The sequence below is a fragment of the Ananas comosus genome, linkage group 6 (genome assembly GCF_001540865.1).
Source record: "Ananas comosus cultivar F153 linkage group 6, ASM154086v1, whole genome shotgun sequence".
NCBI classification, from domain to species: domain Eukaryota; kingdom Viridiplantae; phylum Streptophyta; class Magnoliopsida; order Poales; family Bromeliaceae; genus Ananas; species Ananas comosus.
In genome coordinates this window covers 540,429-563,069 of record NC_033626.1, presented here as the reverse complement: position 1 = coordinate 563,069, position 22,641 = coordinate 540,429, and the positions used below count along the sequence as shown (strand labels likewise).

Sequence of the window (22,641 nt, the reverse complement as noted above, 5' to 3'; positions counted from 1 at the left end):
GAAATTATGGATGGATTAGTCCCTAATGGTAACACCAGAAGCTATGGATGTGAACTTCTGGAGGAAAAAAAAGAAGAAAAATCTAAAAAAACTAAAAAATTCTCAATAATGAGAAGAGCAACTCATATTCAAATCAGACAATTATTGAATCACCCATATTGATACGAAGTGATTCAATTAGCTCAGTAATTGAATCAAATGACCAAATTGTGGAGATAATGCTCTATTAATTCAAACCTAGCTTACCCTCACGCAGACTGATACCAATTCGGCAAATTACTAAAATCTTACTGTAAACTAGTCTAAAATGAGTTGGATTGTGTCAATTCACTTCTCAAGCAAATATCTCATTGCCAAATCTCTTGAAAATGTTAGCTAACTTCACCATCCAATAATGTAGTTAACCCCACTCTATGAACAAACTGAATAACTACATATTCAAATCCAAATGATGTCGACCAATTACCAATCCGGTTGAACATAGAACTTCCCTGAGCATATATAGAAGTCTAGCAGACTCAATTGACTCACTAGTAGGATTCAAATGACCCAATTCGGCACCACTATTGCATAACTAAACCAAATCTATCTCCGTCACATCTACAGTTGCACACACCGGACAAACTAAACAAAATAATCTCAATTAGTTTAGGCTGAATATGGGTCACAATGCACAACAACACAAGAAAGTAGAGATTGGATCAGAAGTCACATCAGTAGCATTTCACACCATTTACAAACTGGACAGATTCAAATGTTTAGTAACTAAAAGCATTATTTTTGTGGCTTCATAAACTTGACATTTACATAATATTAGCTCAAGTTTCCTAAAATCTATCATAAACATAAGCAGAAGCAATTGTGCAGCAAATAAGCAGTCCTGATTTGAGTAAATGAATGAACTATCAAAGTACATTTCAGGATCTTTAATGTTCAATTCAAAACACACTCGGCTACACGAAATTTCATATCACAATCTCTACAAAAGTGCAATTTAAGACGGCTATAGTGACCGAGAACATCAAAGCAACCTTTCGAGAGTATGGTACTGCAATATAACATAGTTTTGCCATCAGTTCCTGCCGAGTGGAAGCGACCTGCAAGAAAACGTCTCCTTGAAGTCCGATTTCTTTGACGAAGTGAATATTGACGCGTACACTTCCTTCGTGGCATTAGCCGGTGCGATATCCAGAGCCCTAAATCTCTTCCCATTACTATCTTTCTTCCCATTATCCAATACATCGCCTTTCTCATCGGCAGCATGCTTCGTGCCGCTCAAGCAAGCGCCCGCCTTCTTCTCCTTCCTCTCCTTCACTCTCCCCCTCTCCTCCTCCATCATTGCCCTCAACAGCTTGACCTCCTCGGCGCTCCCGTTGATCACAATCTTATCCGAATCCGAGAACTCCTTATGGCAAACCAAGCAAGACGTCGACTTCACCTCCTTCAGAGCCTTCGCACTCAATACGTGGCCGCAACCCCTGACCGCAAAGAAGCTATACTTCCCATTGAATTCAAGACCGGTAATCGGGCACTGGAATTTAGTTTCGGCATCAGTAGTGGCACCCGGAATAGAATCGAGGTGGATGGGGATGAGGTCCTTGAGCCCGCGGATGTGCTTGAACTCCTTGGGGAGCTTCTTGTGGAGAAGCGCTTCTATGAGGGCCTCCTTGTTGAAGAGGTTGCCGAGGCGATCGACCACGGCGGGGTGGGCGAGGGGCTCGCCGGAGAGCGCGCAGGTGGTCCACTTGGAGAGGCGGGTCTCGTTGGGGTCGACCTTATCGGGCTTCTTCGTGGCGTACATGTTGAGGTAGCAGTCGCGGGACTCGGCGCCGGTGGCGCCGCCATCTCCGCCGCCGCCGCGGAGGCGGAGGCGGAGGGTGAGGTCGAGGACGCCGCCGCCGCCGCCGCCGGCGGCGGAGGCGAGGGTGGAGGAGTCGGGAAGGGGCTTTCCGTTGAGGGAGAAGTAGAGGGAGTCTAGGGCTAGGGTTTGTGGGAGGAGGAGGGAGAGCTTGAGGCGGCGGAGGGTAAAGTCGGGGGCGAGGGTTAGGGCGCGGGAGGGGAGGGAGAGGTCGGGGGATCGGACGAGGACATGGACGGGGGTTAGCGTTTCGTCCATGGCTAGGGTTTCGTTTCCCTTCGATCGGGGGAGAGGTGGGGCGAAGGAGACGAAGAAGAAGAAGGGGCAGCGTTTTGCAAGTTACTGAAGCGGGTAACGGATCTCTATATAATATGCATCGAATACGGAGTCGGAGTGGAACCGCCACAACCCACCGAAGAGATTGGCGGTGACGGGATTCACACTAGTGGGTTTTATGGTTTGGTTCGGACCTACGGAGTCAAAACCGGATCGGGTCGGGTTCGTTTCGGATCTATTCGTGGCTTCTGACTAATGACCTTTTATTTATTTATTGCAAAATTACAGAAGAGAAATATTGTAATATTAAACTTTTATATTGACTAAATTGCAAAAAGCAACCCATTGCCGGATCACGTTGAGATTCGTGCGGATCGTGCATCTGATATCAACGTTCCGATACGCTTCGTTCTCCCGCTTCTTCTCCAATCGCACTCTGCGCCTTAGACCCTAATAAAACCCTAATCGCGAAATCCTAAAGCGAGAGCGCCATGGACGAGTCCAAGAAGCGCGTCCCCCACTTGCCATGGATGCGAAACCCCGTCGACATTGATCTCTTTGACGAGCGTCCCCTCTCGCTTCTTCCTCATCTCGATCGCAGGTGCTCTTCTCCGCCGCTTTTTTTTTTTTTCATGTACTTTTTACCTGAATTTTGTTCTTAGTTTGACGGGATTCTATGATTTTTGTGAGGTGTAGCTGAATACTGTTCTTTTTAGGTTTTTTGTGTAATTTATGCAAATAATTTCATTTAAATGTATTAAATTTAGCTTCTTGTGCATCGATTGGAGGTAATTAACAACGCAGGATATGAATTTCATAACTACATTGGTTTTATAGAATTTTTGTTCAATACGTATGCAATCAACTGTTTTGCTCTTGTTATAAGATTATATATCAGTTTGTTCAAGTAGATGATAGAGTTCTAAGAATGCTTTGGTTTGTAGCTTCCTATTTTTAGCGAAATTACTTTGCAACAAAGTAATTTTTGCATATATGCATGCAAAATCATATGTTTTGTAGTAGTGCTAGCTGATGTTTGCTCATTAAAAGTGTTTGTATCACGTTGCTTTGAAGGAATGATTTTTGTATTCTTTGAAGCTTATCTTTCGTGCATCTAGGTTGGAGGTGGCCTTGCGGAAGATGAATATCGAATCGCTATTTCCTGTACAAGTAGCAGTGTGGCAAGAAACAATTGGGCCTGGTGCTTTTGAACGAGATATTTGCGTCAACTCTCCGACGGGAAGTGGCAAGACTCTATCTTATGCCTTGCCAATCGTGCAAGCGCTAGCGTCTCGGAAAATAAGATGTCTACGTGCGTTAGTAGTTTTGCCCACGCGAGACTTAGCTTTGCAGGTTGGTTTGGGGTTATTTGGTTCTTCCTTTGGGGGAAGAATTTCACTAACAGTACACATCTTTATTCTCTTTAAAAAAAGGATTGTGATCTTTTCTTTCGAACTAGGCAATTGTTTTTATCTTTTCTCTTTGTTGGTCATACCTTTTTTGGTCTTTTGTTAATAGCTAACTTAATTTCAATGAGGCCCAAAGTTCAAAACGGAAACATCAAGTTTGGCAATTCCCAGATGTTTTTGTTCAATAGTCAGTGATATGTCAATAACAAAATCTAATTGTAAGTTTTCCTGTTCCTATTCAGGTTAAAGAAGTTTTTGATGCTATTGCGCCTGCTGTGGGTTTACGTGTGGGCTCAGCAGTGGGCCAAACATCAATTGCAGATGAAATTTCGGAACTCATTCAAAGGCCTAACTTAGAGATTCATGCAACCCTCGATCCTGAATATATACAAATGGAACCACGAACTTCGGTGGATATATTAGTGGCTACTCCTGGAAGGCTGATGGATCATATTAACATGACAAAGGGTTTTAGTCTCGAGCATCTTCGCTATCTGGTAATTTGCCTTCTCGACCAAGGATTTGGCATAGTACAACATGCTGCGTGCCTGCCAAAAAAAATACATGTGTGCCAACATACTATGGCATGAATATCAATTTTCTTTGGCTCCAATATATTCTACTTATTATATATTTTTGTCTAATCTTTTGCACTTGCTGAGGGAACTACTTGCTAATTTTACAGAAAAGAGGGTTTGAACCATGCCATTGACATGGGGGTCGTAGCGTGCCAATGTCTTGTTGGCATTGTACAGTATGTTGTGCACAGCCTGTGCCGATTGGCACTCAAATCCTTGTTCTCGACCATTAGTTCTTGCATGTCGTGCACAACATAGGCCGTGCGCCTGCTAGTGATGCTGCCCATCCCATTTCTTCCATTTCATAAGATGAATTATTGTTGTTTTTCAACATCTTCTATTTGTAATCTCAGGTTGTTGATGAAACAGATCGATTGTTAAGAGAGGCCTATCAGTCCTGGCTGCCAACCGTCATTCAACTTACTTGCTCGACTGATCAAGAAATGCTCAGCCATGAAACTGTTGACCCCGCTTTTCTTGGTTCCTTAATTACCGTTAGGAGATCGTAAGTTTCTGTCTCTTCCTCTCTATATTGTTTAAAGTTTCACTGGAAACTGGTATTTGGAAAATCGGATAAATCCTCTAGTTGTTTTTACTTTTGCCATGTAGAGGTGTCGAACGGGGTTTTAAAGGTAAGCGTTACCCAAGGCTAGTGAAAATGATTTTGTCTGCTACATTGACTCAAGATCCTAGCAAGATTTCTCAACTTGACTTGCATCATCCTCTATTGTTGACAAGCGGAAATAAGCGCTACAGACTACCTGAATTACTGGTTTCTTATAAGCTGGTAAGCTTTCTTCACAATTTATACATGAAGATATCCATTTATCTAGTATTGTAGCAAGTCAGTGTTGTTTTATATGTAAAAGATGTTCTTTTCCAATGGCCTATAATATTTCATTGCATTTAAGTTATCTGACAAAAGATGAGCCACTTACTGTTTTTTGGTATCCCTGCAGATTTGTAATTCAAAACTCAAGCCATTGTACTTAGTTGCTCTCCTTCAAGAGTTGAAAGGGGAGAAGTGCATTGTTTTTACATCCTCTGTCGAATCAACTCACAGGCTGAGCACTTTATTGAAGTTCCTTGGAGAATTACCATTTCAATTTAGTGAATATTCACGCCTGCAGCGTCAATCTGTTCGGAGGTGAGCATCTATAGTTTCCTAACTTAATAGAGTTAGTGTTAGATTATCTGTTTGTGTCGCATTTGTTAAATTCAACTATCTAATTTTATGGTAGCTTTTTGTTTTGTTATTTTTCTGATCATTTTCTAATTGTGTATCTAACACCTTATGCTGTTAATTTATTTTGCTGTTGTTAGGGTGTTTTCTGCATAAGCTTCACTGTCTTTGTGTGTTAATTTGTCTAGAGTTCTTGTCCAAATGAAGTTGTGGCAATGTAGAGTAGCTATGATTCTTGTTAAATGCCGTGTCCACTATTGGAAGGGAGAGTGAAATACCTAACTAACATTCTTTTTTAAAATCATTTACTTCTGTTTTCTTTCTTGCGCAGCAAAACATTGAAGGCCTTTAGAGAAGGGAAGCTAGAAGTGCTTATTGCAACAGATGCAATGACTCGAGGAATGGATGTCGAAGGGATAAGAAATGTCATAAATTATGATATGCCGCCGTATGTGAAGACATACATACACCGAGCAGGCCGCACTGCAAGAGCAGGACAGTCCGGTCGCTGCTTTACTCTGCTAAGAAAACATGAAGTAAGGCTATTTTCCTGCAAATAATGTACTCGTACTTGCGATTGTTACTTTAAGTAGCTCTATACTCTATTCTAGTTCAAATGATAAAGAAACTTGTAATTTTTTGAAAAATACACTTTTCTGATAGTAGCATTCTCTAATTGGGTGTTGCTTTTCAATTTATTTAATGCTCTTTACCCTTTTAATTAATACTTGTCCTACACATTATATGCTTTAAATTTCTCTGCTTAATTAAAAGCCTCAGACATGCTCCTCGTTTCTCAGGTGAAACGTTTTGATTCGATGCTTAAGAAGGCGGATGATAATTCCTGTACTCTTCATTCTCTGCCTGCTGATTCAATAGAAAGCCTTCTTCCTATTTATTCTTCTGGTAGTGATATCGCCCTAATTTTCTTTTATTATTTAACCAAATAGTGTTTCTCCTTACTCTCTTAGCTCCGCATTCTTATATATTCTGCTCTTTTTTTTTTTTTTTTTTCTTCGCGAGTTTAACAGCACTGGAGAAGCTGAAAGAGTTTGTGGAATCGGAAGCGAGGAGGAAATCCAGCATAGGTTTCAAATCTGCAAAAGGAAACAAAAGAAAGAGAACTACCCACAAAGTGGAGTAGATCCAAGTTCGAGGTACAAACCGTTCTTCCTGTTGTTTTCTGGTGCCCTAATCTTTCCTTTGCGTGTTCTCTGAAAACCCTAATGAATGGTCCAGTGGACAGTTACATTCTAATCACAACATGTTCGACATGTTCGACCCTACGCTCGTTATCGCTATCACGTGAAACTCAGCATTAATTTTCCTGTGTTCATTTGTATGGTAGCCCCCTTTGTTAGTCTACACCTGATCTTTTCTTTTAGAAGAGCAACAGTTTTGTATTCTTATTTTTTTATGCTTTAATCTGTCCTCTGCTCTGGCAGGGGGAATTATCAGACTGTTTTTCAAGTGAAACTCCAAGAACCAGTTTCATAAAAGTTAAGCTTGACGCTTTGGTGTCGATGCTGCGTGACACGAGTAAAGAAGTCGAGAATACGTGTCCATAATATCATCGACTCAGGCTACCTGCAGGTTCTCATTATGAGGAACTATTTGGCGTCTACCTGTGGGTTCTCATTTTGATCAACTATTCAACAAATTGAAAGTATTATGGTGAAATTTTTGCCCATTACCTGTTGTTCTTGGTTCAACTAGTTTATCTCAGAGGGATCTCTTCGGAGTTTGCGCGATGCGCTACGCAAGTAGACACGGTTTGTCGGAGTTGGAGTAGCTGATCGACGGCTGAGATTGCATCAATCTTGAAATCACTGGTTACTGTTTATGATTCGAGTGAGTTTTGGCAATTTAATAAAATATCTGGAGTGTAATTATGAGGAATGTTTTCAATGGAGAAGATAGAACATTGATCTACGTAGCAAGCAATATAGAACTGCTTGATGATTATTTTTTGTAATTTTTTTTTTCTAGTAACAGGGATATTTACTCATGCAATACCCAGGAATAAAAAGATGGGAAACCAAATCAAGTAAAAGTTTATTTTGACAATAATCAAGAAATTTTCTCTAAAAACTGGTTTAATATGCTGTTCCACCAAGTTAAATGAAACAGGTACAAATCAGAGTTACGAGCTTCACAATTATCTGCTCTGGCACAATCCAAGAACAACGTGTGTAATAAATACTATCATCTCCAAAATTAATATATACATATGCATACATATACTCTCTACAAACTTCAGCAGTTGTCCCCAACATATAAAAACACGAGTGCCCGCTCGGTGGTACAAACAAGTAAAAAGTTCACTCTGTTGAAAGGCAATTCAGGAGCAATTTGGAACCGGTTTAACTGCACTGAGCTCATTACCAGCTCACGATCCTCGACGAGACGGGGGAATAAAACGACTGGCTCAATCAACACAAGCAAATACAATCACATTTGAAATGTTTCTTACCCTTTTGAGCCAGCCGAAGAAATGTGAGCAAGAACGCCAAACAACGGCACACTGCAAAATCACTAGCGAGCTCACTGATCGGTTCCTACAGCAAGAATGCACTGGGCGAGATGTGTCAGATACGGCTCTGCCTGCGAGCTGTTGCTCAAAATGGGAGCGAGACTCTGAAGCTCGGCATTAAATTCCTTCTCAAATTTCCTGTAGTTTTGGGGTGTAAGTAGTCACAGACATGTAAGATTTGAAAATTGGTTGTTCATTTTTAGTTTTGACTTGTGTCAGTAAGTTTGGTTAATGACGGACTGCCTTACATGATAGAGTCGGAGATTATGATATTCTGAGATGCTAACTTTAGCTGCTCGCCTCTAAACGAAGATCTCTTTGATTTAGACTTTAGCGTTCCAGTAGTAGCAGCATCAAATGCACTATCCGGGTCAGGGACATAGATAGATGGTATCAACAATTGAATGGAAGCCGAATATTGAAGGCATATGGATTTCAGCTTCTCGATTTTCTGCAACAAGTAGATGCAGACATAAGATAAGAAATTTATACTGCTCTGTGAGGTTTCAGGAAACGCATAATGGTGTTTCATCTAATCTACTACTCCGATATGTTTCTGGTAAAAAGAAAAAAAAAAAAAAGAAAAAAAAAGAAGGGAAGCATGAATGGAAATATAAATTAGAACGACCTTGAGAAGCTGAGGAGAAAGGAGCAAACATTCTTTCAGACATTTTTGGAGGAAGAAATCATGGAATTGGATGACCTGAATATAAAAGATCAGCAATAAATGACCTCATAAGGTGCTTAGATTTAATAATGCTATCAATTAATGCATCTAGAGCAATTAAATAGAACCTCATCTATGCTTATTGCACTTTGAAGGCGATTACACATCAAATGCCAGTTTGGCTCAAGCACCTGACGACAATATAATGTAAAAGCATTAATTCCAATCAAGTGGAACTTATTTTTGATATAAAAAAAAGAACGCTGATTACCTCAAAAGTTAGATAATGTAAAAGGCTGTTTATAAACTTAAGCATGCTGCGACAGAGAATGGAAGATCGCAATATTGGTGTTCCCAACATGCTGAAGGAACGAAATCCCTGTAACAAAATTATTATCATTCAACAGGAAAGGACATCAGATATATAACTGAGATATTCATATGTTTACCCGGCAAAATTATCTGTTTACGGACATATCCCTGTGCAATATATGCTTTTCCAAAACTTTGTTTGTAACGTGCGTACCCTTGTGCTTACACAAATGATGATTTTAAATACCTTTTAAAAAATAAACCAACTTTCCACCTAAGGATATTTAACTAAACTTCGAGGGCAACATGTGACAGTTTAAAATTTTAGAGGGGTGTATATGTAAATAAATCATGTTGCAGGCATTTCTACATGGATAATTCCCATATAAATTAGGCCTGAGAAACAGAGAAAATCCATGCCTGATGTGCTTGCCACGCCATGCAAAGTTGGCGGCTGACATGCTTGCAATGAAACAGTAGCCGGAAAATCAATTGATATTTTGTTAAAGCCTTCCGCGAAATAACAAGTGATAATGGCCATTGAACCTACAGCATCTCAACATATTAGTAGATTAACATATGCAGCAAGTAAAGCATGATAAAATAGAGAAGCAGATCAGCGTAAGAGCATAAAAGACCTTATAACTCAGGCAGAATGTTTCCAAGCCGGTAATCTGTATTGGCTCAGGCTCATCAGTATTATCAGCGACTCCTTCCAGATCTTTGAGATTGATTAGTCTCTTCAGCAATGAAGTTTTCTCCTGATTAGAATGGATAGGAAATTAGAAAAGGAGAAAAAGGGTCCGCTTATTAGCAACTACTACAAATTAGCAGTAATAATATGCCAACACACCTCCAACTGTAGCTTGTTTGGAAATAGGTCCCTCAACTTAACCTTTTTTGAATTGAAACCCTTAACTAGCATATTTTTTTATTTGAGAATTTTTTGTCACAGCAGCCTTTCAAATTCCTGTAATGGAATCCTTGACCACTACGATAAAAAATGCTCAAACTTTAAAAAAAAAAAGGGTTCAGCAAGGATAAAAGAAGATTTCAATGGGCCATTCCCAAATGAGCAATAATTGGAGTGTCCGCACATCTTTTACAAACCGATTTAAATTTCCTTACCACACAACAAGTCAAGTCTTCATGACATGGATCAGCTGCAGCAGCTGTAGTGCGCAGTGCAAGGTCAAGTAGAGACTGTCTCAACATAAGAAATGCTATGTTATAATAAGCCCTGATAATGGCTGACATCAATCTGTAACAAGAAGAAAAAAATAGGACATAGAAGCAGTAGGAGAGAAACCTGCAGTTTCTCGACTGATATTTCTTCAGGCCTCTTGGTGAGCTCATCTCGAGCAATGTCCATAAAGTGAACCAAAAAGTCACCCTAGGAGACCAAGGATATTGCTATGTATGAACATTTGAATAATCAAACATAGTTATATTTACAAAAAAGATTTGATCTAAATTTTATTGGATTAAGAAAACTCATTAAAAACATCAATTCAGAAACCTTTCCAAGGACAACTGTACATAGATCTGAAACGACAAAAAACATGTGTTGATGCAAATTGGCTGAATATTATAAAAATGAAATACTTATAGAAAACTTAACAGCTGCAAAGAATTTGAGTATTGGATTACTAGCTACTCCTGAAAAGTGGAAATGTGCTGGCATACCTGGTCCAGAAGAAAATAGCGCTTCATAGATCGCAATTTTCCGACAAGGTCATACTGCAAAATCATTATTCTCACATTAGCTTTCGAAAATATATTAAGGGCAATGCAACAATCCTCACTAGAGAATACATTTTACCTTATCTTTAATAAGACTCAAAAGCATACTGCTCGCGAAGTCATAAGCAGCTTTGATGCACTCAAGATAGTGATGATTTGATCCAAAGCTCATCAATTTTGAGTTTTCAGGTAATGGAGCCTAACAAACACAACACTGTAGATAGTTGATAGCATATACAGGATAACAGATCTTACTTCCTATAGGAGTTAATGCTATTTTACACAGTAGGAGATAAAAAATATACCTGAACACTGTGCCCACATTCTCTCATTACATTCAAGTACTTTCCAGTAGTCAAAATTGTCCCTGCAACACCTGTAAGGAAGCTAGGAATGCCTTCTTTTAGGCTGTACCGCTGTTGCCAATACTTCGCATCATAATCTTGTGTGAGGCTCTCCTGCAAAAGTATGTACAATAGGTTTCTGGAATATTTTAGTTGATGACATTAAAAGAGGGCTGCAAAATATAGTTTCCTTGAGTACCTTCTTAAGTGATTTGTTTTCAGCAATGAAAAATTCACCATATGGGTCATCAATAACGCCCTCATATACCCATCTGGAGTTGAGGATTAATTTAAGAAAGATAGTTAGCAAGCGATTTTAAATAGATTCGGATGAAGTTCTTCCACATAAATAAGCCCAGAAACAAACCCTCCATATAGTCAGAACCAAACAGCTAAACCTATATCAGATATAGGAGAATAAACACTGAACAATATTAGAATCATCATCATCACACCAAACCTTTAGCCCAGCAATATGGTATATTCTAGGTAAAAGAGAAAGACGACAAATTTATAATTAAAACTTCAGCTTCCCTAAGTCATACATTAGCAAAGATCTAAATGAAGCACAACTTAATGAATGGAAGATAGCCATTTATAGTCTCATTGGCAATTAGCAAATAGTTTAATAAGAATGAATACCTCTCCAATATGGCTAGGTAAGCAGTACTTGCATGTTCTGTCATCTTCTCAAGCAATGACCGAACTGCATTATCTCCCGCCATAGCCTTGGCCTGTAATGCAAATTAACCGTTATTTCCAGAAATTCCAGCCAAGAATTAACAATCTAAACTCTAAAGTATCTAATTTTTAAATTGTAGAAGATATAACATGAAATGATACATATTATTTAAATGAAAAAGATATAGAGCTAACAACCAGAAATAATTCTAAGCAATTTAAATATTTTATTTCCATATTGGCTTGCCGAATTGGAGAGTTACCTGGCTTTGCAGAAGGTTAAGAGTCGCAGAGCCTGAGAAATTGTTAGAGGAAGCCTTCTCAACGACAATTGCCAAAGCATGCAGTAATCCCATCATTGGCTAAAAGGGGCATAGAAAGGCATGATTATCAAAAGAACTCCACACAGCAGTTGGTTTATGAAGGTAAATATAAGGAATAACCCAACCTGACAGTAGAACCACAACCCTTGAACCGAAAGTCTTCCAATACGGAATTGATGCTCTAGCTGGGCAACCATTGCCTGGTAATCCTGAAGTTAAAAAAGATATTAAATAAATAATAGCTTTAAGATATTTATTCTTATGACACGTTGAAAAGATAGGAGTATTCAGTGGAACTGTGACCACGTAATTGCTTTCTCTAAATAGGAGAAAGCAAAAGAACAAACGTGCATGTTGTTCCTCCTAATGGAGATAACCTAATCAGAACAACATGAAGAAATTCATAATTCTGAACAAAAAAATAACAACAACCAATTTGCAATTAATGACACCAAATCCTAATTGAGGAACAACCGTTAAGCTGACCAAGATTTCCATGTTCCTTTTATGTAGAGAACAGATATTACAAGGCAATTAAAGCCAACATTTTTCAATTAATGCTCATCGACAGTGACTAATGGACTGGAGAGAAAACAATCAAAGAGCCTTAGTATCAACTCACAGAGGCTCAAAAGAAATCCTCTAGACATAATCACTAACAAACATCCACATTAACGTCAAATTATCAATTATTGTAATATTTCATACACAAGTATGCAGGATTTTGTGCATACTATTAGGAATGCATTTAGAGCAGCGGCGAAAGCATGGTTGACCAGGCCATTCTTGAAATGTGACTTGGACTCCACAAACTGACTAACGAGCACAAAGTCCTCACACAGAGGGAAGATCCGCTGTGTCAATTCCTGCGTCAGGTAAAAAGCTAATTAACCCTTGGAAACAAGCTCACATTTCTAACTTATACGGCCAACTTAATATTGATCACTTCTCACAATTCACCTGCAAGGCGAGGTCCATAGACGGATCGATCTGAAACACCACATGCCCGTCCTTCCCCCGCACTCTCTTAATCGAAATGTACCGCCCCTCGATGCCCACCAGTGCCGACAACAAGTCCTCGATCACCAAAAGCTCCTATTTTTCCAAACACATCACAACCCCCAATCCATCACCTCATCGAATTCACCAAATTTCCGAGCTTTACAGTACAATCATACCTGAACGGAGACGGGGTACGATCCAACGACATTTCCGGTGCCCCGACTACCAAACAACAACAAATTTCACAATAACTTCAAGAAATCGACCAATCGATCAACGAAAGGGACGTAAAAGTACCTGAAGGAGTCGATTGCGTAGGGTTTGGCCCCCGAAGTGTGATTCGGGGCTCGGATCTCCTGCAATTTGGGGAATGGAGACGAGGGTTTTGGCGACGGATCAAGAAGAGGAGGAAGGGGGAGAGTAGAGAGAGGGGAAGTGGGGGAGGAGGAGTACCTGGTGGAATCGACCGGTGAGGAAGGGGCGCTCGTGGTTCCACCGAGGGGTGGGCGGGGTCGGATCCATCGCCGGAACCCTAACCCTAGTTTCGATTCGTTCGTACTGTTTTGGTAGAGTGAGCTAAACGCGAAAGAGAGAGAGAGGGAGAAGGGCGGGGTTTATTTTTCTCAAATAAATGTTTTTTTTTTTTTTTTTTTTTTTTTTGAGATGATGATTACGAAGTGGTGGGCCCGAAGGACCCCGGCCATAGACTCGGTCCACCAAATTTCAAACGTAAAAATATAAAAGACCCTATTTATGAGAATTAGTGAAAAAAAAAAATGTAGGTATTAAGAATCTAGTATTTAAGGACCGTTTGATTACATGAAGTTGTAACTGTACTGTAATTATAATATCATACAGATTCAAAATTTAACTATTGTAGTTGAAACTAGCGAGGAAGCTCAAATGCAGCAGTTGAACTTATCTTACTAAATGCACGAGACGCCAATTCCGTGTAGTCGGAGTTCGCTTTGAATCTGTGACTTCATACCAATATCAGACAGAGTCAGAACCATGAAAGTAAAGCTCACGTCGGTTGGACCTCTCAAGTTCAATGAGATACGAATAACAGAACTCGTGAGTTCCGCTCGACATCCATTTCAGTCACCCAGAGTTCAATACAAATAAACACAATCTAAAGTTCGCTCGCTTGTGTACCGGACTCGATACTTGGGCCCACATTTTGTGGGCTGAGAAGGTAGGGCCCATTTAGTGCGGCCGATAATAGGGTAACTGTGTGGGCTCAACAGTTTTACTGTCCAAAACCTAAATATAGAATAAGATGGCGTAGCCTCAATCCGAGCTCTATATTTTTTTTTTTAAAGCCCACAACAAAATATCATGTCCCACAGGCCGTTTTCGGTGCAAATGGTAAAGAGTTTTATGGTTAGTATTTGAAGTCCCAATTTCAAAATTTAGTTGTTTTACATTTCTAGCTAAATTTAATTTTTTGAAAACGAATGAAAGTAGAAAAACTACTGTGTGATTGCACCCCAAAAGAAGAACAAGCGGATAATATGCTATCTTTTGTTGGCTTAAATGGGTCAGCATTATTTCTTGTGGCGGGAGGCCAACTGGGCCGAGTCACGTTCGAAATTAATGGCATGAGGCCAGATGGGTTGAGTTACAACCGAGATCCGTGGGTGATGTATCTATATGCTTTAAATGAATTAATTACGTATTTCTAACGGTAATGATTAGCGTCAACGATCCGACATCTTTCTCTCTCAAATTTTTTTGGGCCATATTGGAAACAGATTGAACAGAAACTAAAACCACGCTTTTTTTAATCCAGCCTACTATACTTAGGCTACTGTTGTGGTTCTCACAATAAAAAAGATTAAGAACTTTTTCAATTTTTTTTGGAACTCTTCAAAAGTACATGACCCCAGCTAGCCTTAGTTGTATCTTTCTTTCTTTTTTTTGCATGCTTAGAAGAAATTCTTGTCGTTTTCAAACTGTAAGGAGATTAAATGTGTGTGATTTGTTTTTTAAAAAAGATTACTAGCATTAATTGCATCTAAAACTAGTCTCTATGAGATGGATCCAACGAGCGATCTCATCGAATCCATAAACGCAAACAGATTAAGGTTAGCTTGTGCGTGTTGTGTAAGTGTTACTCATCAGATCTTATCCAATGAGAAGTATCAAACGCATCTAGTACTAATTTCTTCGATTTGCTATGATTGTAATTGCTAAAAACCTATACATTATAAAAATATAATGTACTTTGTATTACTTTGTAATAATATATGAATTGTCACCAATTTTTGAGTGCCCTATCTTGTTGTATAAAATAATATATATATATATATATATATATATATATATATATATATATATATATANAGCTCTATTTTTCAGCAAGATCGTAGAAATTATATGATCAATAGTTGTGAAAATAAACAGAAAAAAAATTTCATCGCACTTTCTCGTTACATGTAATGTGTGTTACAAGCAATTCCAAGCTAAAAATTTCGCTTCCGCATAATCTACGATAAATTTTGTAGTATTATGTGTTATTTACAGATTGATTATTTTACGAAGTGATTGATTGAATCTGATCACTATTTATTGGTCGAAGCAATAAAAATATTACTTAGTTTTCCAAAACTAGAATAGCAAATATTCCAAATCATTTGAGAAATAAGTATCTCATATAACATGTCATATGAATATGTTAAAATATAATGAACTATAAATGAATATATGAATTTTCCTCCTAAATAAAAAATGTAACCTTCATTTACTCAACTATGTACGTGGCTGTATATCTTAATCTAATTAATCATCACCTCATTTTTCTCCATTGTATTCAACACGTATATATTTTAACATATTCATATGACATGTTATATGAGATACTTATTTCTCAAATGATTTGGAATATTTGCTATTCTAGTTTTGGAAAACTAAGTAATATTTTTATTGCTTCGACCAATAAATAGTGATCAGATTCAATCAATCACTTCGTAAAATAATCAATCTGTAAATAACACATAATACTACAAAATTTATCGTAGATTATGCGGAAGCGAAATTTTTAGCTTGGAATTGCTTGTAACACACATTACATGTAACGAGAAAGTGCGATGAAATTTTTTTTCTGTTTATTTTCACAACTATTGATCATATAATTTCTACGATCTTGCTGAAAAATAGAGCTATATATATTTATGGGATTTCATTTTATTTTCCTTTTGACCAATAATTAATACCTCTCCATAAAATTTAAAAATAAAAAAAGCATCAAAATTACCTGAACTATAGACTGTTTCGATTACACTACCTAATCTTTTAATTAAAATTTTAATTTTAGTGTATAACCTTTTCAATTTATTTGATTTCACTGATTGCATGACTCTTCAGATACAAAATTTAAACTAATTGTTTATTTTAATAAATTTATAGTTTCATGAATAGTATAAAATATACTAACTAATCTGTAAAAATAGTTGCCAGATTGTAATTTTGAAGTTAAAGCGTTAGTAACTGCCTCAAATTAAAAAATTTAAAAGGTTAAGCAGTGAAATCAAACTTTTTAAAGTTGAAATTATAAGATCAAAATGGTGATAGCTAAGCTAAGTTTTATACACCCTTCATTTGCTCACCTACGTGCCTATATATATCTTAATCAAATCACCTCATTTTTATTCATTCTATCGAACAACAAATATTTATTAAACATACTCAACAAATATTAAACAAATATATATATATATATATATAGAGAGAGAGAGAGAGAGAGAGAGAAAGAGAGAGAGTCTAGCTACTATTCTCTTAAGAGGATATAAGCTTTTGTCCTATCAAGTTTTTTGAATGGTCGGGACTTCAAATTAATAATTAGCACTGTTAAAATTAATCTACACTATTAGAAATATTTAGAAACTGAATTTTGTAATTTTTGAAAATTATTATCAAATCTATCGAAGAGTCGAAAAATGAACGGTCAAAAATAAATAACCTTCTGAAAACAGATGGTAGACTTTCTTAATTTACGATCGGACTTATTAAATATTATCTAAATAGTATAAAAAATTTTCTATCAAAAATTCAACTAATTTGGATTACTCTACACTGTGAAACAAGCAAACGACTCATATAGGCCGTCAAAAACTGTCAATTTTGCAATCCTTTGATCACTATGTAAATAAATTTTAAAATTTATAAAATTTAATTTTTAGATAATTCAAATACTCTACATCAATTTCGACGATTCCGATCATCGATTCAGGATCTCTATTATAAAAACTATTTGATAGGACGAAAATTCATATTCTTCTAAAAAGATAGCAGCTGAATTTTATATATATATATATATATATAGAGTCCGACTACTATACTATCGATAGTATTAAGCCCTTGGTACTATTGAGTTTTCTACCGTTAGATCAATCTTTTGATCATTTCCACCCGTTAGATTATACTATTAAACCAACCACCCACTCAACCCTAGGGGACCACTATCAATTTAACCGGGGACCACTCTCATCCTAACTGCACATCCTTTTATCCAACGGCCGAAAACTCAATAGTCCAAGGGCTGTACTATTAATGAGTATATTAGCATAATTCTCTCTCTCTCTCTCCTCTTATAATATATAAATATATATATTATATATATATATATTATATATATATATATATAACTAAGGCTACTAATGGCCTATTAATAGCATGAATCATTGATGCTACCAAGTTTTTGGTCATTGGATTAGAATGTGCGGTTAGGATGACTGTGGGTTCCTAGGTTTGAGTGGGTGGTTGGTTGAATAGTATGATCTGACGGAATAAATATGATCAAATAGGTAGATCTAACGGCGGAAAAACTGTAGCCACCAGTGCTTCGTCTATTAAATAGCATAGTAGCCGACTCATATATATATATATATATATAAACCTTATAAGCCTATAGAATGCCTAGAAAAAAAATTAATAAAACAAAAAAATAAAATAAAATCATAAACCATTCACGACAGTGAAGAAACACCTGCAGCACGCACAACATTACTTAGTCGCTGCACACATCTCCCCTCCCCCTCTTTATCAAAATCAATTATTATTATTATTATTAGTTATTTTCTTATTATCTCACTATCATTCCCACACCAAAAAAATAATAATGATAGATATTATAACAATTAATAATATATTATTCATTTGTGACCCCCTCTCTTTGCAGCCTTCGGTCACTGTTAATGAGCTCTCTAAAGCCTTTAAACACAACCAAAAGTCCACTACACACAAAGCATATATTTCCTAATCACATACCTAACCAAAGTCCATACTCCGTAAAATCGCTGTTATTTCTCGAAAAGTGTAAAAATTATTTCTTGATGAAACTTAATGCAGTGTCTCATAAAATTTGGAAAAAAATTCTAAGTAAAAGTAAGTTTCTAGAAGCCAGCATGAATAATAAAAGATATTTTTTAGACAGAATAATTGTTTTCTAAAAATAATATGAATTAATATAGTTATTTGATCGAATATCTTGTATATAAACTTGCAAAACTTCACAAAGTATATATTACAAGTACCTTATAGTAGTACAAATTTATAATATAAGCTAATCAATTATCAATTTAGTTTTTATTTTATAAATCTTTATATATTATGTTACAAAATCGGAATCCATTGTCCAATATTAATAGTTGAATATGTTGCATCTTATGTATGATCAATACATGAAAAATCTCCCTCTTAAATTAAACACAAATGCAGTACCCTTACCAAACCCACTCCCCACTAACTTGTCTTTTTCTCTTTTCTTATGTTTTCTCATTCTCGTCTCTCTCTCTCTCTCTCTCTCTCTCATCCCTCTCTCTCCTCTCTCTCTTCATTCTCCATTGTTATCATTTCCACCTTTGACTCAAACTCCCCCTCACACAACCCAATCCACAACTTTTACTCTCTCCCTCTTCTTAAAAGTAACGAATAAGTAAGTAGTTACTATATCATATTTATATATATATAATAATTATACATGTAACAACGAATTAAAATGAATTATTATTGTTTAACTAATAAGCGGTTATTGTAAACCCAATTCACACATCAAATCCCACCAAGAAGCGACAAACCCGGAGTAAATACAGCACCACAAAAGCAAAGTTTTCTTAATAGAGAAAGGCTCACAAAAGAAAAAGTTACACAGAGGGAATAAGGAAAGAGAAAAGTAGATACAAAATAGGACAGAGAGAGAGAAAATGTACAGAGATGAGGAGGGGTAGTAAATATTTACCATTGGAGCTTCTTTTTTTTTTTTTTTTCAGATATCCTTACTACTACTAAATTTTAAATTTACTTTCAACACTCAAAACACCTTCTAAAGTTCATTTTCATTAGTACCAATTTAATAAGAAAAAAGAAGAGTATGAAGAATTTTTAAAACCAACTACGTTAGATATTATATCCCTTATAGCATTTTAAGAAAACAAGTGAACGAGGGTGGTTATTTGCTCACCACAAGTCTTAACCCGTAACTTAATTTAGGTGTTGGATTGACGTATTAAATTTCCGCTTTACAAAATCAAAATCATATGATGGCGGGAGATCCACCATCTACCTATTTAAGTGTCTTCGTCTACATTTTTTTTTTCCGTATTCTTTGCGATTTCGAACTTTTTTGAAAGAGACCTATCTTTTCTCCATTGTTCTCTTTTTTTACTTTTTTTTCTTAACGCTAGTAATTAATCCGAACAACAAATTAACAATACATCAATCGCAAACTGTCGAAGGGTTTACATTTCCCTTATCCTTAGGCTTGGAACGAAGCACGTCCGTCATTAGGTTCGCGTGACGTCGCCATCGAGACGCGTTCCGTGTGGCGGACATGCACGTTGAGCACCGACATGCTAGCGAGTGACGGGCCGTCCGCACCCGCCTTGCTACCGGGTCGGTGGGCCAGGAATGAGTGGGTTGGCCCAGAACCTGGACGACCTCTGCCGCGCAGAGGCCGCGAATGGGGACGGGCGGGGTGCAGTGGGAGGAGATGCGGAGGCGAGGGATATCGGCTTGACGCAGAGCCCTTCCCTTGCAGTACTGCATCGCCGACCCCATGCTCCTCCCCATCAGCTTCGCCACCTGTGCTCCTCACCTAAACTGTCGCTGCTGCCACCGCTCATTGCCCTTAACCGCCCGGTCGACAAATTATCTAATTAATTGAAAGTCATACTCTTTTTTTTTTTTTTTAAGAGAGATAGCCATCTACTCGCTTCGTTTTTTTATTTAGAAATAAACTTAGCATAGATATGTGAATTCAACTAGATTACGAACTTGAACCGATAACCAACCTATCAATTCCCATTATACCCACTTTACGCAAAGAACAGTCGGTAAAATTCATACCTTTTTATTCTCTTAAAAAAGTTTAATGCACTCCACTATATGTATTGCATTTATATTAATTTTTTTTCATATGCTGCGCTTACATTCTATTTATGTTAAATGGCCTCAAAGTTAACAGCTTCTTTAAAAAACAGAGGATTGAGAGTAGAAGAATTATTACACGGCTATTTTATTTCAAAATAAAAAGATATCAAAAAAGCAACCTCAAATAAAAATATTTGCTATTTTATTTAGTATGGCTTAATTATGTCACTTAATAAAATTGTTAAGATTTTATATCGAAATAACAGGATTGGTAGGCGCAGTAGTAAACATTACCAAAAAAAATATAAATATTTTAATATGTCTTAGGACAAAGTAACAGGATAACAAATAAACTGTCTTATAACAAAAACAAATGGAAATTGAAAATAATGCTTAAAGTTTAATTATCGCTTTTTTTTTTTTGAAAAGAACAAAATTAAGCTGTGTATCTGGGGTATTCAACAGGGGCACGCATGCCACTGTTGCCTACGCGTCTGACAATCGCTACCACTATTCACTCGAGTATATTACATGGGCGGAGGAGAAAACCCAAAAGTTATAAATCCCAATTAGTATCAGAGACATCAGGGACAAAATTGATAATTTACATAGCTAAGATTTTACCTCCATATATTTATTATTTCCCTCATTTCTAACTTAAAAATTGTAATATTTAATTTTTTTAAATATAGAGGTGTTAAAAATATGAGAATATTTCCATACGAAACTCGCATGAATGATTTTTCATATAGTAATCTTTCGAGATAGGAGTTGAGCCGGTACCTCAGAGACATATGGCACGAGATGCCACGGCCGCGGTCTCCGCCTAATCGGCCTCATGCTCAAACCTGCATTTTTAAATATATATAAATAGCTCATAAATATTACATAAAATTTATGATACGACTACATCCCTTATTCAAATGACTTTTGAATATTCTATGAACTTATTGTAAAAATAAAAAGCACAAAAATGCTAGGAATTTATCAAGGAACTATATTGTAATTGTAATATACAATTGCTCAACAAAAATATCATAACTATTCAAACAGTCCCTTATATGTCTTCTAATTTTGAAAAACTAATAACTACGAAAATACTTTAAGTTAGCTCTTGTATAAAAAAAAAAAAAATGTTATGAATTTAATTTAATAGCGTCAAAGTATGGGGGAAGATTTAGTTTTACCTTGACTGGAAGTGAAGAACTTCACGTATGCGACTGATCGTCCAGCATCACGCTTATCCGTCTGGTCAGTCAAACATACAGCAAAACTAAAACGATAATACTGTGTCCATCCTCAAAAATTAGATCAAACCAAAAATTTAGACTAAATTATAATGCTTTTCACAATATATAATTACTTATTTATTTTATTCGTTCGTAGATCCTTAATTTCAAGATCTCTCTACGTATTATTTATAATATACTAATTCCGAAGTCGGAGGTACGAGCTCCAAATACCCATGACTCATGATTTAGTAAAAGCTAAATTTAAGCCTCACATAGAACTCAAACTATCGGCAACTATCAACGTAATTTCCAAAAATGAAGGCAACTTTTACATAACATAACTAGCCTCTAACACTGTTTCCCCCTAAAAATGTTTAAATCTCTTCAAAATTGTATCTTTAATTCAATATGACATTTTTAAAATGCATGCATTGTTCTTACAGCAATACTATTTTATTGTTTCGGAATTTCAGAGCTAAAATCTCGTGTACTTTGAAAATCGTAACGTTCATGAACCATCCCCCGATATTACTTTATAATTGTTTATAGAAATATCGATCGTTCAACTCCACTGTGTGAATGTTTTACTTTCCGACTTCTGCTTTCGAACCAGCACACCGCAGTGCGAAATGCGACGCGTCGGCGCTGCCGGGCGCCGACCACGACTCTCACTTTATGGGCATTCAACACAGGCCGATTTTTAGGGTCGGGGTCTCGTGCTCGTGCCACACAGCCTTAAGCAGGGTATGTCATCAAAGGAACACTCCAAAGCGCATCCACACATACTACTACTGCTGCTACTACTACTATTACTGCTAAATAATCACACTTGTTTTAAAAAAAATTTAATCACTCTTTTTTAAAAAAATTAAATTTTTTCTCTAATTCCTCCACCACAATAAACACTACAACAAGGTTCCCCCACGTCCTTTATCCCAGGTGCCTTCTCCACGCTCCAGAGAGCCCCTAAAGTCTTCCCCTCTTACCTAGTAAATGACCGACTACCCTCTATCAAATAAATAAAATAAATTTGAGGGAAAAAAAAACATGTGTTATATTTATAGTGTTGATTTTCAATTTTTATAAATAAATTGTGTTAATACCTTGTTGCGTTAACGGGACTAATTATTGA

At 36.9% G+C, this 22,641-nt stretch overlaps 3 protein-coding genes across 3 annotated transcripts; 1 reads left to right on the top strand and 2 right to left on the bottom strand.

Annotated features, from left to right (window-relative positions):
* Positions 765-2,205, bottom strand: LOC109711680 (protein RTF2 homolog). Its single transcript, XM_020234832.1, has one exon. It carries the CDS (start codon positions 2,114-2,116, stop codon positions 1,073-1,075), a length of 1,044 nt encoding a protein of 347 aa, XP_020090421.1. The 5' UTR covers positions 2,117-2,205; the 3' UTR covers positions 765-1,072.
* Positions 2,514-7,279, top strand: LOC109711669 (DEAD-box ATP-dependent RNA helicase 1-like). The gene is made up of 10 exons (XM_020234818.1): positions 2,514-2,735; positions 3,253-3,487; positions 3,786-4,040; positions 4,475-4,626; positions 4,731-4,908; positions 5,081-5,268; positions 5,636-5,840; positions 6,105-6,210; positions 6,336-6,461; positions 6,750-7,279. Exons 1-9 carry the CDS (start codon positions 2,626-2,628, stop codon positions 6,446-6,448), a joined length of 1,542 nt encoding a protein of 513 aa, XP_020090407.1. The 5' UTR covers positions 2,514-2,625; the 3' UTR covers positions 6,449-6,461; positions 6,750-7,279.
* On the bottom strand, positions 7,473-13,520 carry LOC109711668 (gamma-tubulin complex component 2-like). Its single transcript, XM_020234817.1, has 21 exons — positions 13,363-13,520; positions 13,207-13,265; positions 13,086-13,131; positions 12,868-13,002; positions 12,642-12,773; positions 12,033-12,116; positions 11,848-11,946; positions 11,546-11,637; positions 11,103-11,175; positions 10,865-11,017; positions 10,639-10,758; positions 10,503-10,556; positions 10,126-10,209; positions 9,945-10,019; positions 9,455-9,577; positions 9,237-9,362; positions 8,776-8,883; positions 8,633-8,695; positions 8,466-8,540; positions 8,086-8,288; positions 7,473-7,975 (listed from the first exon to the last, which is right to left on the bottom strand). The coding sequence occupies exons 1-21, from the start codon at positions 13,429-13,431 to the stop codon at positions 7,849-7,851; spliced, it is 2,100 nt and encodes a 699-aa protein (XP_020090406.1). The 5' UTR covers positions 13,432-13,520; the 3' UTR covers positions 7,473-7,848.

Excerpts from the sequence above, each read along its gene's own strand:
- LOC109711680 (XM_020234832.1), bottom strand. The coding sequence starts at position 2,116 with ATGGACGAAACGCTAACCCCCGTCCATGTCCTCGTCCGATCCCCCGAC.
- LOC109711669 (XM_020234818.1), top strand. The coding sequence starts at position 2,626 with ATGGACGAGTCCAAGAAGCGCGTCCCCCACTTGCCATGGATGCGAAAC. Across the intron at positions 4,909-5,080 it reads TACTGGTTTCTTATAAGCTG|ATTTGTAATTCAAAACTCAA; the intron begins GTAAGCTTTCTT and ends GTATCCCTGCAG. Across the intron at positions 5,269-5,635 it reads CAGCGTCAATCTGTTCGGAG|CAAAACATTGAAGGCCTTTA; the intron begins GTGAGCATCTAT and ends TTTCTTGCGCAG.
- LOC109711668 (XM_020234817.1), bottom strand. The coding sequence starts at position 13,431 with ATGGATCCGACCCCGCCCACCCCTCGGTGGAACCACGAGCGCCCCTTC. Across the intron at positions 10,759-10,864 it reads AATGTGGGCACAGTGTTCAG|GCTCCATTACCTGAAAACTC; the intron begins GTATATTTTTTA and ends TGTGTTTGTTAG. Across the intron at positions 9,578-9,944 it reads AAGACTTGACTTGTTGTGTG|GAGAAAACTTCATTGCTGAA; the intron begins GTAAGGAAATTT and ends CATTCTAATCAG.